At 36.2% G+C, this 17,780-nt stretch overlaps 1 protein-coding gene across 1 annotated transcript in view; it reads left to right on the top strand.

The window, feature by feature from the left end:
* The first annotated feature begins 15,583 nt into the window (after positions 1-15,583).
* Positions 15,584-17,780, top strand: part of EMCN (endomucin) — a 131,089-nt gene continuing 128,892 nt past the window's right edge. Inside the window, 1 exon segment of the mRNA NM_001135500.1 lies at positions 15,584-15,759. Coding sequence (NP_001128972.1) covers positions 15,696-15,759 — 64 coding nt within the window. The 5' untranslated portion in view covers positions 15,584-15,695.

The raw sequence follows: 17,780 nt of genomic DNA, 5'->3' as shown, positions 1-17,780 counted from the left end.
CTGCAGTATTTTCAAGCTTATATTTACAAACTAGGACTCTTTTGATGGCTATTAGCCAGTACCACATCAGCTTAGAGACCAATACATTAACCAGCCCTAACATATAGGCAGTAAGTGTTTTCCTTCTTGCTTTCCACATCTAAAAGTTCTTTCTAGTTTTTATTTTTTTTGTTTTGTTTTGTTTCTAGTGTTATAATCCATTTAAATTTTTAAAAATACTGAAGTAAGATGTTTTTTCAGGTGCTAACATGGAATATTAGAATAAGAAATGGGTGTGTATAAATTTTGCTGTTTTAAATGACTGTCAGACATCCTTCTAAATCACACAGTTATAATTTTTCTCTTTTCTTGACTTCTCCTCAATATACTATAAATCGTCCTCCAAAAATCACACTCAAGAACAAGCAAGCAATCAGTGGAACAAAACAGCCACGAAGATCAACTGTGTTCAGTGAATTGTGGAAATTTGGTACAAATTAAAACACCATTAAAACAGTTCTTAGAAATTCACAGCTAACTAGTTCAACATCAATATCAGTTACAGACTTTCTAGGATCTAATCTTGGAAGTGAAGAAAGAGAAGTCTACAAAGAGAAATTTCTGGACAAAGTACCTGATTGTATTGTAAGAGTAGTGTACTCATTGCATAGAGCCATGGTTATTGTAAGAATGCTGTAACTGTTATTTGTCATTCCTTAGAACAAAATAAACATTAATCACTGGGAGACTATCAATGTTTATAAAAACAAAAAAAGGTATACTAAGGAAAAATATAAACTTTTTCATTAAATTTCAGAAATTAGGGCTTAGCGAGCCATCCTTGACCTTTATGATAATTATTTTGGGATTCTGTTCAAAGATGGCCAAATAGGAACAGCTCTGGTCTTCAGCTCCCAGTGAGATCAATGCGCATTTCCAACTGAGCCTCCACTGGTGATACCCAGGCAAACAGGGTCTGGAGTGGACCTCCAGCAAACTCCGACAGACCTGCAGCTGAGGCACCTGACTGTTAGAAGGAAAACTAACAAACAGAAAGGAATAGCATCAACATCAACAAAAAGGACAACCACAACAAAACCCCATCTGTAGGTCACCAATGTCAAAGACCAAAGGTAGATAAAACCACAAAGATGGGGAGAAACCAGAGCAGAAAAGCTGAAAATTCTGAAAACCACAGAGCCTCTTTTCCTCCAAAGGATCACAGCTACTCGCCAGCAACAGAACAAAGCTGGATGGAGAATGACTTTGATGAGCTGACAGAAGTAGTCTTCAGAAGGTCAGTAACAACAAACCTCTCTGAGCTAAAGGAGGATGTTGGAATCCATTGAAAGGAACCTAAAAACCTTGAAAAAAGATTAGATGAATGGCTAACTAGAATAAATAGTGTAGAGAAGACCTTAAATGATCTGATGGAGCTGAAAACCATGGCATGAGAACTACATGACACATGCACAAGCTTCAATAGCTGATTCAATCAAGTGGAAGAAAGAGTATCAGTGATTGAAGATGAAATTAATAAAATAAAGTGAGAAGTTTAGAGAAAAAAGAGTAAAAAGAAGTGAACAAAGCCCCCGAGAAATATGGGACAATGTGGAAAGACCAAATCTACATTTGATTGATGTATCTAGAAGTGATGGGGAGAATGGAACCAAATTGGAAAACACTCTTCAGGATATTATCCAGGAGAATTTCCCCAATCTAGCAAAGCAGGCCAACATTCAAATTCAGGAACTAGAGAGAGCACCACAAAGATACTCCTTGAGAAGAGCAACCCCAAGACAAATAATTGTCAGATTCACCAAAGTTGAAATGAAGGAAAAAATGTTAAGCACTGCCAGAGAGAAAGGTTGGGTTACCCACAAAGGGAAGCCCATCAGACTAACAGCTGATCTCTCAGCAGAAACTCTACAAGCCAGAAGAAAGTGGGTCCAACATTCCACATTCTTAAAGAAAAGAATTTTCAACCCAGAATTTTATATCCAGTCAAACTGACCTTCATAAGTGAAGGAGAAATAAAATTCTTTACAGAAAAGCAAACGATGAGAGATTTTGTTAACGCCAGGCCTGCCTTACAAGAGCTCCTGAAGGAAGCACTAAACATGGAAAGGAACAACCAGTACCAGCCACTGCAAAAACATGCCAAATTGTAAAGACCATCAATGCTAGGAAGAAACTGCATCAATTAATGATCAAAATAACCAACTAACGTCATAATGACAGGATCAAATTCACACATAACAATATTAACCTTAAATGTAAGTGGGCTAAATTACCCAAATAAAAGACACAGACTGAAAAATAGGATAAAGAGTCAAGACCCATCAGTGTGCTGTATTCAGAGACCCATCTCATGTGCAGAGACATACACAGGCTCAAAATAAAGGGATGGAGGAAGATCTACCAAGCAAATGGAAAGCAAAAAAAAAAAAAAAAAAAGCAGGAGTTGCAATCCTAGTTTCTGATAAAACTGACTTTAAACCAACAAAGATCAAAAGAGACACAGAAGGCCACTACATAATGGTAAAGGGATCAATTCAACAAGAAGAGCTAACTATCCTAAATATATATGCACCCAATACAGAAGCACCCAGATTCATAAAGCAAGTCCTTAGAGACTTAGACTCCCACACAATAATAATGTGAGACTTTAACACCCCACTGTCAATATTAGACAGATCAATGAGACAGAATGTTAACAAGGATATCCAGGACTTGAACTCAGCTCTGCACCAAGCTGACCTAATAGATATCTACAGAATAGACATCTACAGAACTCTCCACCCCAAATCAACAGAATATACATTCTTCTCAGCACCATATCGCACTTATTCCAAAATTGACCACATAGTTGGAAGTAAAGCACTCCTCAGCAAATGTAAAAGAACAGAAATCACAACAAACTGTCTCTCACAGCACAGTGCAATCAAATTAGAACTCAGCATTAAGAAACTCACTTAAAACCGCTCAACTACATGGAAACTGAACAACGTGCTCCTGAAGGACTACTATGTAAATAACGAAATGAAGACAGACATAAAGATGTTCTTTGAAACCAATGAGAACAAAGACACAACGTACCAGAATCTCTGGGACACCTTTAAAACAGTGTGTAAAGGGAAATTTATAGCACAAATGCCCACAAGAGAAAGCAGGAAAGATCTAAAATCAACACCCTAACATCACAACTAAAAGAACTAGAGAAGCAAGAGCAAACAAATTCAAAAGCTACCAGAAGGCAAGAAATAACTAAGAACAGAGCAGAACTGAACAAGATAGAGACACAAAAAACCCTTCAAAAAATCAGTGAATCCAGGAGCTGGTTTTTTGAAAAGATCAACAGAATTGATAGACTACTAGCAAGACAAATAAAAAATAAAAGAGAGAAGAATCAAATAAACACAATAAAAAATGATAAAGGGGATATCACCACTGATCCCACAGAAATAAAAACTACCATCAGAGAATACTATAAACACATCTACGCAAATAAACTAGAAAATCTAAAAGAAATGGATAAATTCCTGGACACATACACCCTCCCAAAACTAAACCAGGAAGAAATTGAATTTCTTAATAGACCAATAACAGGCTCTGAAATTGAGGCAATGATTAATAGCTTACCAACCAAAAAGAGTCAAGGACCAGATGGATTCAGAGCCGAATTCTACCAAAGGTACAAAGAGGAGCTGGTACCATTCCTTCCGAAACTATTCCAATCAATAGAAAACGAGGGACTCCTCCCTAACTCATTTTATGAGGCTAGCATCATCCTGATACCAAAGCCGGGCAGAGACACAACCAAAAAAGAGAATTTTAGACCAATATCCTCGATGAACATCGATGCAAAAATCCTCAATAAAATACTGGCAAACCGAATCCAGCAGCACATCAAAAAGCTTATCGACCATGATCAAGTGGGCTTCATCCCTGGGATGCAAGGCTGGTTCAACATACACAAACCAATAGACATAAACCATCACATAAACAGAACCAATGACAAAAATCATACGATTATCTCAATAGATGCAAAAAAGGCCTTTGACAAAATTCAACAGCCCTTCATGCTAAAAACTCTCAATAAACTAGGTATTGATGGAACGTATCTCAAAATAATAAGAGCCATATATGACAAACCCACAGCCAATATCATACTGAATGGGCAAAAACTGGAAGCATTCCCTTTGAAAACTGGCACAAGACAGGGATGCCCTCTCTCATCACTGCTATTCAACATACTGTTGGAAGCTCTGGCCAGGGCAATCAGGAAAGAGAAAGAAATAAAGGGTATTCAATTAGGAAAAGAGGAAGTCAAATTGTCCCCGTTTGCAGATGACACGATTGTATATCTAGAAAACCCCATTGTCTCAGCCCCAAATCTCCTTAAGCTGATAAGCAACTTCAGCAAAGTCTCAGGATACAAAATCAATGTGCAAAAATCGCAAGCAGTTCTATACACCAATAACAGACAAACAGAAAGCCAAATCATGAGTGAACTCCCATTCACAATTGCTTCAAAGACAATAAAATACCGAGGAATCTAACTTACAAGGGATGTGAAGGACCTCTTCAAGGAGAACTACAAACCACTCCTCAAGAAAATAAAAGAGGACACAAACAAATGGAAGAACATTCCATGCTCATGGATAGGAAGGATCAATATTGTGAAAATGGCCATACTATCCAAGGTAATTTATAGATTCAATGCCATCCCCATCAAGCTACCAATGACTTTCTTCACAGAATTGGAAAAAACTACTTTAAAGTTCATATGGAACCAAAAAAGAGCCTGTATTGCCAAGATAATCCTATCCAAAAGAACAAAGCTGGAGGGATCACGCTACCTGACTTCAAACTGTACTATAAGAATACAGTAACTGAATCAGCATGGCACTGGTACCAAAACAGAGGTATAGACCAATGGAACAGAACAGAGGCCTCAGAAATAACACTACACATCTACAACCATCTGATCTTTGACAAACCTGACAAAAACAAGAAATGGGGAAAGGATTCCCTATTTAATAAATGGTGCTGGAAAAACTGGCTAGCCAGTTGTAGAAAGCTGAAACTGGATCCCTTCCTTACACCTTATACAAAAATCAATTCAAGATGGATTAAAGACTTAAATGTTAGACCTAAAACCATAAAAACCCTAGAAGAAAACCTAGGCATTACCATTCAGGACATAGGCATGGGCAACGACTTCATGTCTAAAACACCAAAAGCAATGGCAACAAAAGCCAAAATTGACAAATGGGATCTAATTAAACTAAAGAGCTTCTGCACAGCAAAAGAAACTACCATCAGAGTGAACAGGCAACCTACAAAATGGGAGAAAGTTTTTGCAACCTACTCATCTGACAAAGGGCTAATATCCAGAATCTACAAAGATCTCAAACAAATTTACAAGAAAAAAAGAACCCCATCAAAAAGTGGGAGAAGGATATGAACAGACACATCTCAAAAGAAGACATTTATGCAGCCAACAGACACATGAAAAAAATGCTCAGCACCACTGGTCATCAGAGAAATGCAAATGAAAACCACAATGAGATACCATCTCACACCAGTTAGAATGGTGATCCTTAAAAAGTCAGGAAACAATGGATGCTGGAGAGGATGTGGAGAAATGGGAATGCTTTTACACTGTTGGTGGGAGTGTAAACTAGTTCAACCATTGTGGAAGACAGTGTGGCGATTCCTCAAGGATCTAGAAATAGAAATACCATTTGAACAAGTGATCCCATTACCGGGTGTATACCCAAAGGATTATAAATCATGCTACTATAAAGACACATGCACATGTATGTTTTTTGCAGCACTATTCACAATAGCAAAAACTTGGAACCAACCCAAATATCCATCAATGATAGGCTGGATTAAGAAAATGTGGCACATATACACGATGGAATTCTATGCAGCCATAAAAAAGGATGAGTTCATGTCCTTTGCAGGGACGTGGATGCAGCTGGAAACCATCATTCTGAGCAAACTGTCACAAGGACAGAAAACCAACCACCACATGTTCTCACTCATAGGTGGGAACTGAACAATGAGAACACTTGGACACAGGGCGGGGAACATCACACCCCGGGTTCTGTCATGGGGTAGGAGGAGGGTAGAGGGATAGCATTAGGAGAAATATCTAATGTAAATGACGAGTTAATGGGTGCAGCAAACCAACATGGCACATGTATACCTAAGTAACAAAACTGCATGTTGTGCATATGTACCCTAGAACTTAAAGTATAATAATAAAAATAAATATATAAAATACTGATTTGGGGAAAAAAATGAAGAAAAGAGAGCAATGTGTTCTATACAATACAGTAGATAATGAAATTTAGAAATTTCTTTTTGTGACAGAAGCAACAAGAACAGCAGCAACAATAAAAATAGAGAAGCCATCCAGTGACATATAAAGACGGATTTCATAGAGAGATGACTTGGTTGGGTCACAATGGATCAGAGCCTAGCTTTCAGTTTAATAAGATCAGAAACTCAGATTTATCAGCTGTGGAGTATTAAACAAAACTAGTTATATTCAGAAGAGACTGGGTGTATAGAAACACAAATTTAACTTATTAATTTAAACAGAGCATAATTACTGCTAAGGTGATGGGTCAGCAGGCTATTTTTTCAAGAGGAGAATTCTACTTGGGTAGCAAACTTATAATTAGGAATTTTTTTTTGACAGCATGAAATAAAACATGATACTATAATTAAACTTATGGGACAGAATGCCTTTATAATGGAATCACACCTTGATCACTGTGTCTCAAACTTGAACATTCACAAAAACATCTCAAATAGAAAGAAAAAGCTTTTCCTAAAAGTTTTTAGAAAAACACTGAGAATACAACCATTTTCCTTCAAGAGTTAGAGGTATTTTTTTCTTGTTCTATAAATCAGGATGCAAATATAATAAGATTCAAAAGGGAATTTATGAGTGATAATTACAGGCAATTTGGTATGTTTGGAATTTAGGGCTCAAATCATAAGAAATAATTTTCTCTCCCATAGCCTGGACTCATTTCCATTTGAAAAGATCAAGCCAGGTTTAATTAGTTATGAGTTGGCCATATAAATAACATTTATAATTTAAAATAAACTGGTAAAAATTCTGTAAAAGTGAATTTCTGCTTTTAAAAATCTGAATATGCTGATGTTAAGAAGGCTTGATAGGAGTCAATTAGGAACACTTAAAGAATCCTAAAGTGAATGCCTTCTGCATGGATGTCAGCAGTGAAGACCAAGAAATGCTGCTGCTATCTTTTAAATAGTCAGAAGCACACTTAAAAATACATATATATACATATATATTTCTTATGTATAAAAGTATATATACATAATATATATATATTTTTTGTGTGTGTATATATACACACATTTTATAATGGTCTAAGTCAGTAATTATTAACTGAGGGTGACCATCAGAATCACTGGTGGATTTTTTTTCTCATATGCATGCCTGGCCTCTACCTTGTACTTTCTAAATAGAAATTTCATGGGTGAGGCTTAAACATACATGTTTTTGAAAAGCTCCATGGGGTAATTCTGATACTAAGATTTGAGGTTAAACACGGGCAACACTGCCGGTGTTATAGTGTTAGGACAGGATATCAGAATTCAAAACCTAATGGGACAGGAAATTTGGATTCTATGATTGGAAATGTGTTCAGATGCAGCACTCATCTGCTTGTGAAAGCCATTACGATGTCATTTCCTCTGACCAAAGACTGGATTTGAAAGAATGGGTTGGGTTGGGTCCCAGCTTTGTTGTTCATCCAAGATGTTTTTATGTTTAGTCATATATATGGGATGGGAAATTACTAAGCCAATCCTAGTTTAATAAAGTTGAAAACATTTGTAAATAGCTTTATTTGATGATGAAATGAAAAGAGTTTATTTCGAGAAGTTGGATGGAAAATCAATTTGCATTTTACTAAAATTGTTTGCATTCTAGCAAGGCAGGGAATTTGATAATGGTCATGTTTTTAATTATTAACACCCTGTTCCTAAGTTTCTGAGATTTCAGGCCAGCCCAAGAATCAAGACAGAGATGGCAAGATCTGAACCTGAGGGGGGACTGAAAACAAAAGCCTAGATGTGAAACAGAAGTTAAGAGCCAAAAAGTGATTCATGAGCTTTCAATTGGGTCAGTGAGGCTGCAATTACATTTTATTGCTAAGTGGAGCAGGTGATTGGGGGAAAGTTAGTAGGAAACAGAACCCAGTAAGATGTTCCATAAGGTTGAGGTCAGAGCTGAGAAGTCAATCTATTTTATTTAAAAAGTTAATTATTTTGTGTCAGGCTAAAACTAGGGGGATAAATGACTGAGACAAACTTCTGACATTGAAAAATTTACCGTCTAGTGTGGAAGGCTACTAATGTCTGAAAAGCATGACCAGTTCAGTCTTAATTTCATCAATTAAGATTTTTGACCAGGCACGGTGGTCACGCCTGTAATCCTAGCACTTTGGGAGGCAGAAGGTGGGGGGATCACCTGAAGTGAGGAGTTTGAGACCAGCCTGGCTAACAGGGTGAAACCCTGTTTCTACTAAAATTACAAAAAATTAACTTGGCATGGTGATGCATGCCTGTAATCTCAGGTACTCAGGAGGCTGAGGCAGGAGAACCACTTGAACCCGGGAGGCAGAGATTGCAGTGAGCTGAGATCGTGCCATTGCACTCCAGCTTGGGCAACAAGAGAGAAACTCCGTCTCAAAAACATTTTCAAGAGAAGGTAATAAGAAATTTTACTGGTCAGGATAGGCTATGCTATGCTTCAGTAGCAAAATAAACTCGAAATCTCTAGGGTTTTTATAATTTTTGGTTTTATATTTAAGTCTTTAATCCATCTTGAGGTAATTTTTGTATAAAATGTAAGGAAGGGGTCTAGTTTCAGTTTTCTACATATGGCTAACCAGTTTTCCCAGCACCATTTTTTACATAGGGAATCCTTTCTCCCATGCTTTTTTTGTCAGGTTTGTCTAAGATCAGATGGTTGTAGATGTGCAGTCTTATTTCTGAGATCTCTATTCTTTTCCATTGGTCTATGCATGTGTTTTTATACCACAACTATGCTGTTTAGGTTACTGTAGCCTTGTGGTATAGTTTGAAGTCAGGTAGTTTGATGCCTCAAGCTTATCAGAATAAACAGCTAATGTATGAGGGGCTTAATACCTAGGTGATAAGTTGATAGGTGCAGCAAACCACCATGGCACATGTTTACCTATGTAACAAAACTGCACATCCTGGACATGTATCCTGGAACTTAAAATTAAATTAAATTAAATTAAAAAATAAATCTCAGTGGCCTAATGCAATAAATGTTTATGTGTTGCTCATCCAAATTTACAGTAGATTTGTGGTCAGGGTTGGAGAGCTCTGCTCTACAGTCACCCAGGGACTCAGACTGCACCGTTGGGAATACAGGATATCAAAGGTCACATGAACAACAAATAGAAAACATAAAGTATGCATATCTGCTCTTCTATGCATTGTACTATAAGTGACACACGTCACTTTTGCTTAAAGCCCCTGCCAGAACTAGTCACATCAGCCTACCCAGTACAGAGAATTAGTCATTCAGTAAGCAGTAGAAATCTTCGCCACAGATGTAAGCCAGTTTTGACAAGAGTATTGGGGAAAAGGTGTAGAACATTATCATTTGCGAAATGTCTCCACAGGAGAGCAGAATGTTGATGTGAGATACAGTACCCAAAGACAACATCAAACTAAACTACCAGTAGGTAGAGGCCATTCTGAAGGGTATAGGCTGGGCTAAAAGAATCCTGGAAGAGAGTAACTAAAGAAGATTGGGAATGAAATATAGGCAAAGAGCAAGAAGCAGTTTCTCGAATCCCTGAGGATTAGTCCAGGAGCCATTAGTAAGGTAACTCCTTCACTGAGTTATGTGGAGGAAGGGTTTGTTATGAGGAATAAACCAGTGCAGATACTCCATTTCTATTATAACTTAAAATTTACATGTTTCTATGAATACCAGAGCACTCGAAAATACCAGAATACTCTTCGTTTGCAAAAAAGAAAAAAAATACATTTTTTAAAGAATTAACTCCAACTTTCATTGCTCTGGAAGTTAGGAAGTGAAAAAGAAATATATCGTACTTTTAAGTTGATTCAGATCTGGTCCTGTGAAAGTTTCCTTTGATTATTACACAGAGCCAGACAATGCAAAAGGGGACTCGGCAAACTGAAAACAAGAACTAAACGGGTGTACGAAAGGATTATTTAAAATATAATCACAGATAAATTAATCAAGCTAGACAGAGGATGCATATGGTAAAACATGAATTGCATTTAGGTGTCACACACTTAAATGTCACATTTTTGTATGAACATGTATGTAAAAATTCCTGGCATATGCCAGACACCCAATAATTTTTTAATAGGTGCCATACAAGAGAAGAATATTTCTGTAAGATGCTATTCCTGGAACACCAAAAATGGGACATCGAGCAGAAATCTTGGACATGAAGTTCATGGCTGGCAATAGCTAAGCTATATGGAAAGTTGAACAAACTGTTGAAGAACTTTACAGCTGCCTTGTTATTCAGAATTTATTTATATATTCCAGAATTCCAAAGAAATAATCATCTCAATTCTTCATTAGATACAATTAAGATTGATTATTGATGTATTAATATATACTAGGAATTATAAACTTCTTGGAAAAGTCTCATTTTTCCTATTACGATTTACATAATTAATGAAAATTATCCTCTGCAGCTCAGTTTGTATAGGAAGAATCCATTCATGACAGTGATTTCCAGAGCTTCTTAAGGCAGATGAGGATGAAAGAATGGTACTTGGACTTTTTAAAAACGTGAGTTGTCCAGGAGGAGAATGGACTGCCTGACAGAGTAATGAGCCTCAATCATTTCATCTGTCAGCATGGAGGCTCACTCAGCATTTGCAGGGGTGTTCCTGTGTTAGGACAAATTTGTACTAAATTAACTTTTTGTATGTCTCATCTCTGAGCCACTGTGGTTTTATAATTTCCCTGTATTCATGTCCTTATATATCAAGAGACTTATTCAAGGTTAGGGAGTTGATGTGAGGTATGAGAACCATCTTTACATGTTGAGGAATAAAACTGGGATGGACAGTTGGAGAATGTGAGAGATAAGCTCTTGAGAAACTTCAAGAATCAATTTGCTATGATGCTTTCTTTTCACATAAGCAATAACAAAATACCACTGGACCTGGGTCACTGGCAGTTGATTAATAGGAATGTGGTAGGTGAGAAAGATAGTGATTTTACTGGCATAAGTTTGGCCAAATGGCTGGGCCCTCCCACTGTTGATGTTCATTATCCATTTTGGCTCTGAGGAAGGGAGACTTAATATCTCCACAATCATGGGCTCTAAATATCTCTTTGATTTCAGCTCCGTTCCCACTAATCTTCAGGAGATCACCCAGTTCCCATTTCAAATAGGCAAGTAACAAAAACAAGCTGTTTGATTGCATCTCCATTGAAGAAAGCACTTGATATTTAAAGTACCTTGAAGTAGAGCATAGAACAAATTCCTGATGATTAGAGTTGGGATTCTGTATAATCAGTTCAAACCAATATTTTGGGACTCTCATCATCTGAATATTTCTTAGGACATTTCTTAATCACTCTAGAATATGATGGTTTATAAAAAATCCTAACAACTGAAAGATTCTAGAAGTTTAAGGTTAGTAGGTTTTTTTCTGTTTTTTGTTTTGTTTTAATATGTACTTTTAGAAGACTTTCTGGAATGTCACTTAATCCTCTAAACCACAGTAGAAAGTTGGCATGATATTTATCCTATTTTTCTGTGGGGAAGCTAAATATGGAGAGGCCAAATAGCTCAGCATAGAGGGGCCAAATAGCTCAGTAAGTCACATAAAACTAAGGCAGAGACAGGATTTGAACTTGAGATCATGCTCTTTGCCAGTTTATGAAATTACTTCTTGGCTTTCCTCTCATTTTAGATAATTTTATTCAGGGTAATGAGCCGGCTAAGAGGAAGAAGGCAAGTATGGAAAGGGAGTTTAATTTGGGGCCCTAGTAATGGTGCTATCTGAATAAATCTTTTCAGTGCCACATAAGCTAACATAAATCATGAGTGTTGGAGTCTTCATTATACAATTTCTTCAGTGTCAAAGATGTCAATGACAGGCCTTGATATGCATTTGGAAAGAATTATAAGATTGCTCTTGCATGACCTCCTAGCAGCTACCTTTTCTTTCAGCAAGCAATTCAGAAGATGAATTGTGAAAAAGAAACAAACAACAACAACAACAACAAAAAAGAGCAAAGACATGTTTTCATCTCTCAGGTTAGAGTGGTTCAGTTCTCTTCACATATTTTCCTTTATTAAAGTGCTTTTAAATTATACACTTCCTAATAATGAAAACATTCCAGCAGGTTAGAATACAAAATGTTTAATAAATATATGTATAAATATACACTCAAAATATTAAATTAAACAAAATGTATCAGGTCAAGAGAAGTGTTTTTGTTGTTAAGAGGCAAAAACAGTATGTGTTTAATCTGGAAGATCTTTTTATGGAAAATTTAAAAATGTGATAGAAACTACCCATAATTCATTTCAGAAGATAAGCAATGTTAACATTTTGTATCTTACTCTCTCTTGCTCTGTATGTGTATGTATGTATATGTGTATTTACATATACATACATATACATGTATATACATATATACACATTTACATGTATATACATATATACAAGTACATTCACATATATACATGATAAGCATATGTATATATATGCATATATATGCAACAAAGTGTCATGAATATATTTCCGCATCTATGAAAAGTTATCTAATTAGTATTTTGTGGCAGAATAATATTCTTCCTCAATAATTAATGTTTTGACAAATTTTTGTAATTACATGGACTTCAATGAACATCTTCATTTTTAGAATAAGTTCCTAAACATATAATTGCAAGCTCAGAGTGTGGTTCTTTAACAGTTTTGATGTATATTGCCTAGTCACATCTCAGAAAGGTCATATCCCAAGAATAAGATAGTTACTTTATTTGAACATTTATCAAAAATGAGTATTGTTATAAACTATACCTAATTATATATAAAAGGCAAAATACGTTGTTTCAATGTTGAGATATTCGTTTGTTTGATCTCTGGTGTGATGAATACAGTTTTGCATTTTACTGGCCCTCCATTTCTTGTGAGATTTTTTTTTTTTTTGCCTTTTTTCAGATGTAGAGTCATTGTTTTTTAGATCAGAAGTAATTTTTTAAGATAAATTATCATGTACTGTGACAAAATTTTTTATTTGCCTTTCAAACTCATGGTATGTTATGCCAAAAATATTTTAATTTTTGTGTAAGCAAATGTATGAAGTCTTTCTTTTATGTGCTTTGCCTTTAGTGTCATGCATAAAATGTCCTCTTTACCTCAATTATATATAGTAGCCCATATTCTCTCCCAGAATTTTGTGCTTTGTTTTTTAAATTTAAACCTTTAACATATAAGATTAACATGTAAGATTTGGTATTTTAAGTAAAATAGACACTTAATTTTAAAATTTTCTTAGATGGTTAACACATTGTCAAAAAACCCCACAATAAATATATACCCTATTCATCACAGTTACTACATGTTAAACTCACCTATATTTAATCTCTCTCTCTATATATATGCATATACACACAAGCATGCATATGCAAACACATATCTGTAAATATATCTGTGTGTATATTTATGTAGATAGCAACAAATATAAATATTTCTGTGTCTGTACTTTCTATTCTATGCCACTGATCTGTTTGTCTCCCCTGGCAATCATTACTGTTTTAATTAAATATTTTACTTTAAAAATACCTTCCGATTTAGTAAAGCAAGGCTGACCCCTCCCCTCATTATTACTCCTTTTTTTTTTTCTTTTCTGTTCTTATATTCTAAATTTTTTTTGGCTAGCATTTTAAGATGTTTCTTAGTTTTTGTTTTTCATCAACAGGCCCTTTGTCTTTTAAGTAGCCTTAATATTCTACTGTCAAGCATTCTTAGAATAGGTATCTAGTGTACTAAATGGAAATGCATAGCACTCAGTGCTGAGAAGTCCAAATGAGATCGAATCCCTGAAGAAATTATTGTGACGAGCATCAGTGGTGACTCTGAGTACTGACAACTTGAGTACAGAAGGAGCAGGAAGTGAGGCAATGTGAGGGTTCGACTGTGATTTCACATGGCCACACCCCAATTTATTTCTGGAAAGTGCATGTGACATCTATTCACATATGTTCCTATCTTTATATTCTCCAGGATATGCCAAATAAAGTAACAACGCCAAAGGCAGTCTGTTTTAGAAAATCAACTAGAAGAGGGTAAAATACAATCTTATGCACAAAATAGAAACTTAGCTCTTCTGACCCTGGTATAACATTGGATAAAACAAGCTAACGTTTTTAAGTGTTTTGAGCAGTTGACTCAGTCTAACTCGTTTTGTATGAAGTATTTTCCAGCATGGTGCAATAGTGAAACTGTGTGCCCTCCTTGCAAACAGATAAAGGTATAATTTTTGAACAGTTTTTGTTTTTATGTTTGTTTGTTTGTTTTGTGGGGAAAATGAATCTACACCGATTCATTGACAATGTTGTCCAGTAAAGTCTCATGAGTAAAGGTACATAAAAGGATGATCAGCTAAAATGAGACATGAAGCCTGCAGCTGAAGAAAAATATAACGTCACTGGCACACACGGGGCTTGTACCCAGGACTGTGGCAGTGTTATCACCACGTTTTAATCACTCACAACTGACATCAACGTGACCCCTGCTATATAGATTATCCAGCCTGGTTGGCATTCCAGTCTTAAAGAGTCAACCTCTCCCAGCTTCACTGATGTGTGATGGCATTTCACCCACTGCCATTCCAATCGTGTCCCCTAAAGAAGAGTGTTTATGAGGTGTTATAAGTAATTGTTCCTTATTCATCATCAAAGTTCTTTAGTAAAAACCAGGACTGATCACTAGACATTCACATGTCTTTGCTTAATTATATTAAAAAAGCCTGAAAAACTTCTCTGTACACCCTTTGAAAGTCTTTTTGCTTACTCAAGAGCAGAGCACAATCTATTTAATACAATTTTTCACTTACATCCAAAAGGTGGCCTTCACTAATCTGGCTTTCAAGTTGGAAAGAGAAAAGTTAAGTTGATTCCTGATGGATTTTGCTCTAAAATTTAATCCTCGTCGGGCAGTGAAAGCCTCTTTATCCCAACTGAGTAGCTGCTAAATGAGGCCCCTTTATAACCACTTCAGAATGCACTTTCAAAACAAAAGTTAGAAGGCGCTATGATCCATTCTCAAGAAGGATCTGTTTCTGTTCAAAACCAGTCCTGACCTTTCTGTTGAAGAAGAACAAAATAACGTAGTAACAAAAACACAAGTGGCTGCCAAAGGAAGAGAGAGAAAAAAAAAAGAGTTCCTGTAAGGGACTGAAACAATAAATCTCCTCTCTGCTGAACTCCCAAAGGGAGTGTGTGTATTTCCTCCCGTTCTTTATCAGAGCCCCCAAAATAAGTAGGAATGGGCAGTGGCTATTCACATTCACTACACCTTTTCCATTTGCTAATAAGGCCCTGCCAGGCTGGGAGGGAATTGTCCCTGCCTGCTTCTGGAGAGAGAAGATATTGACACCATCTACGGGCACCATGGAACTGCTTCAAGTGACCATTCTTTTTCTTCTGCCCAGTATTTGCAGCAGTAACAGCACAGGTATTTTTGTCTCTTATTCCTCTGGTGGTACAGATTGGAAATCACTAGTAGGTGACTCAGCCTCAGTTTACTTTCAGGGATCTTCCCCTGACACTTAGATGCAGCAATTCCTTTGATGAGTTGAGTGTTTGGATGTTGACTTGGAGTGCATGGAGAAGGCTTGAGAGAGACGGTATTTGTTTCTACTGAAGGGAAATGTTTGCGGGTACAGCAGCCTGAAAGCGTGTTTGATGAAATCAGAAAGTACTGGAAATATACAATGGCCTCTTTAGAGTATAAAAATCTGGGAATAGAATGCTAGTTAAAAATGTACTCTCTCTCAAAAATGTATTCTTTTCAGACATAGTTCAGAAATAATAAGATGGGCGTGCGTGGATGAAAGGCTGTAATCGGAGACATTATATTGCAGATGTTAGCCTGTATTTTTCCCAACTATTTTTCAGCTCTGATAAATTGAGGAGTTGAGTAAAGCAGCCTAGGGAAGTGAGTCCTAATATTTTGAGGTAGGGTGAATAGAGAGAGATTCATTTGATTACCGTCTACAGACTTTTGCTGAAGAAATATGCATATATCTAAACATACACATATATTTTGCATAACATTTCAGGAATTTATAAACATAAAAATCCTACCTATTGACTTCTGGTTAAGAAACTCAGATAAAAAATAGGTTTGTATCTTCATAAGCCTTGAATATATTAATGGATAATTTCAAGAACGATTTACATTTGACTTTTAACCCTTCCTGAGTGATTGAAAATAAACTGTTAAATGTAATCAATATTTATTAGGTTCCTACCCTGTACTGCAAGGAATATAAAAACAAGTAAGAAGTCCTTGCCCACAGTGGTAGAAGTACTACTGCGAGAAATAAGCATGTGATTTTAATACAAAATAGATTTAATAAGTGTGAAAATTGAAGAACAAACTACCATAAAAGAACACAATTGGGAAAGACTGATTCAGACTCTGAGGGGTCTTGGGGGGAAAAAAAACAAAAACATTCATTTCTAATTTTATTTTGCTCATTCTCAACTTAAAAGATTACTGCCTACAAAATCTTAATTTACAGTGATAATGTCGGAAGAAGATAAGTACATCCCTCCCTGAACAACATTTTATCAGTCATTTCTATGTAAATATCTATGTAAATTTAGTACAAATTTAAAAACACTTCAAATTCACGCACATTTGCTTATCATGCATCTTGGAGTTTCTGGGGTTAAGTTGCAGCAGGTATCAAGGCCAGAAAATTTAACTTAGAAGAGTTACTAGAATCTGATTTTTTAAAATAAAGAACATTTATGTGGTGCCACAGAAATCATTGCACTAGCTTATAAGTAACTTCAGTCCGCTTGGGGAAGACTGATAGGAATCTCAATGCCATGGAAAATATTGCTCACAATTAGATGTGTCAGATTAGTATAAAGTCTGAAAGTCTGGCTTAGGCTGCTCGCTGCTCCAGGTCTGCAAGCATCCACGAGTACAATACTTTGCCAGCATTGTTAAACTCTGAATAGATCATTCATCCTTCCGAAAGTAAAGTGGAATAGCATCAATAGAAGTAGCCTGCAATACCTGGCCTTAAGAAAGACATGAAGGTGAAGGACAATCCAGAGATGTCCTGGCAGGTTTTTCTGTTATGGTCATTTTGGGAAAATACAAACCTCCTTTTGCTCACTGGTAATGAGCTCAACCTGTTAACAGTTCTTCTTTCTAATGAACTGTTAACCCCTGTAGGATAATTTCCCATTTGAGCAGAGACAATAGTTACATAATAACTATCTCCTTCAAGTCAGCCAACAAGTCTACTTGTTAACTGAAGGCCAGTATCTGTAAACCAACAAACAAACCAAACCTACTCTAATTGTCTTAGAGAGGAGGCTATAGCTCAAGAGTATAAATTGACCATTTGAGTGGAGCATGAAAGGATTGGAAGATAATTTCCCATCTACATGTATGATTTTGTTGTACCTGGTTCTGCCTGTTTTTTGTGGTTTTTGTTTTTGTTTTGCAGATTG

This window comes from Pongo abelii, chromosome 3 (genome assembly GCF_028885655.2).
Source record: "Pongo abelii isolate AG06213 chromosome 3, NHGRI_mPonAbe1-v2.0_pri, whole genome shotgun sequence".
In the NCBI taxonomy this organism is placed as follows: domain Eukaryota; kingdom Metazoa; phylum Chordata; class Mammalia; order Primates; family Hominidae; genus Pongo; species Pongo abelii.
The sequence above is the reverse complement of the archived record's forward strand: the minus strand, read 5'-3'. Positions and strand labels throughout refer to the sequence as shown.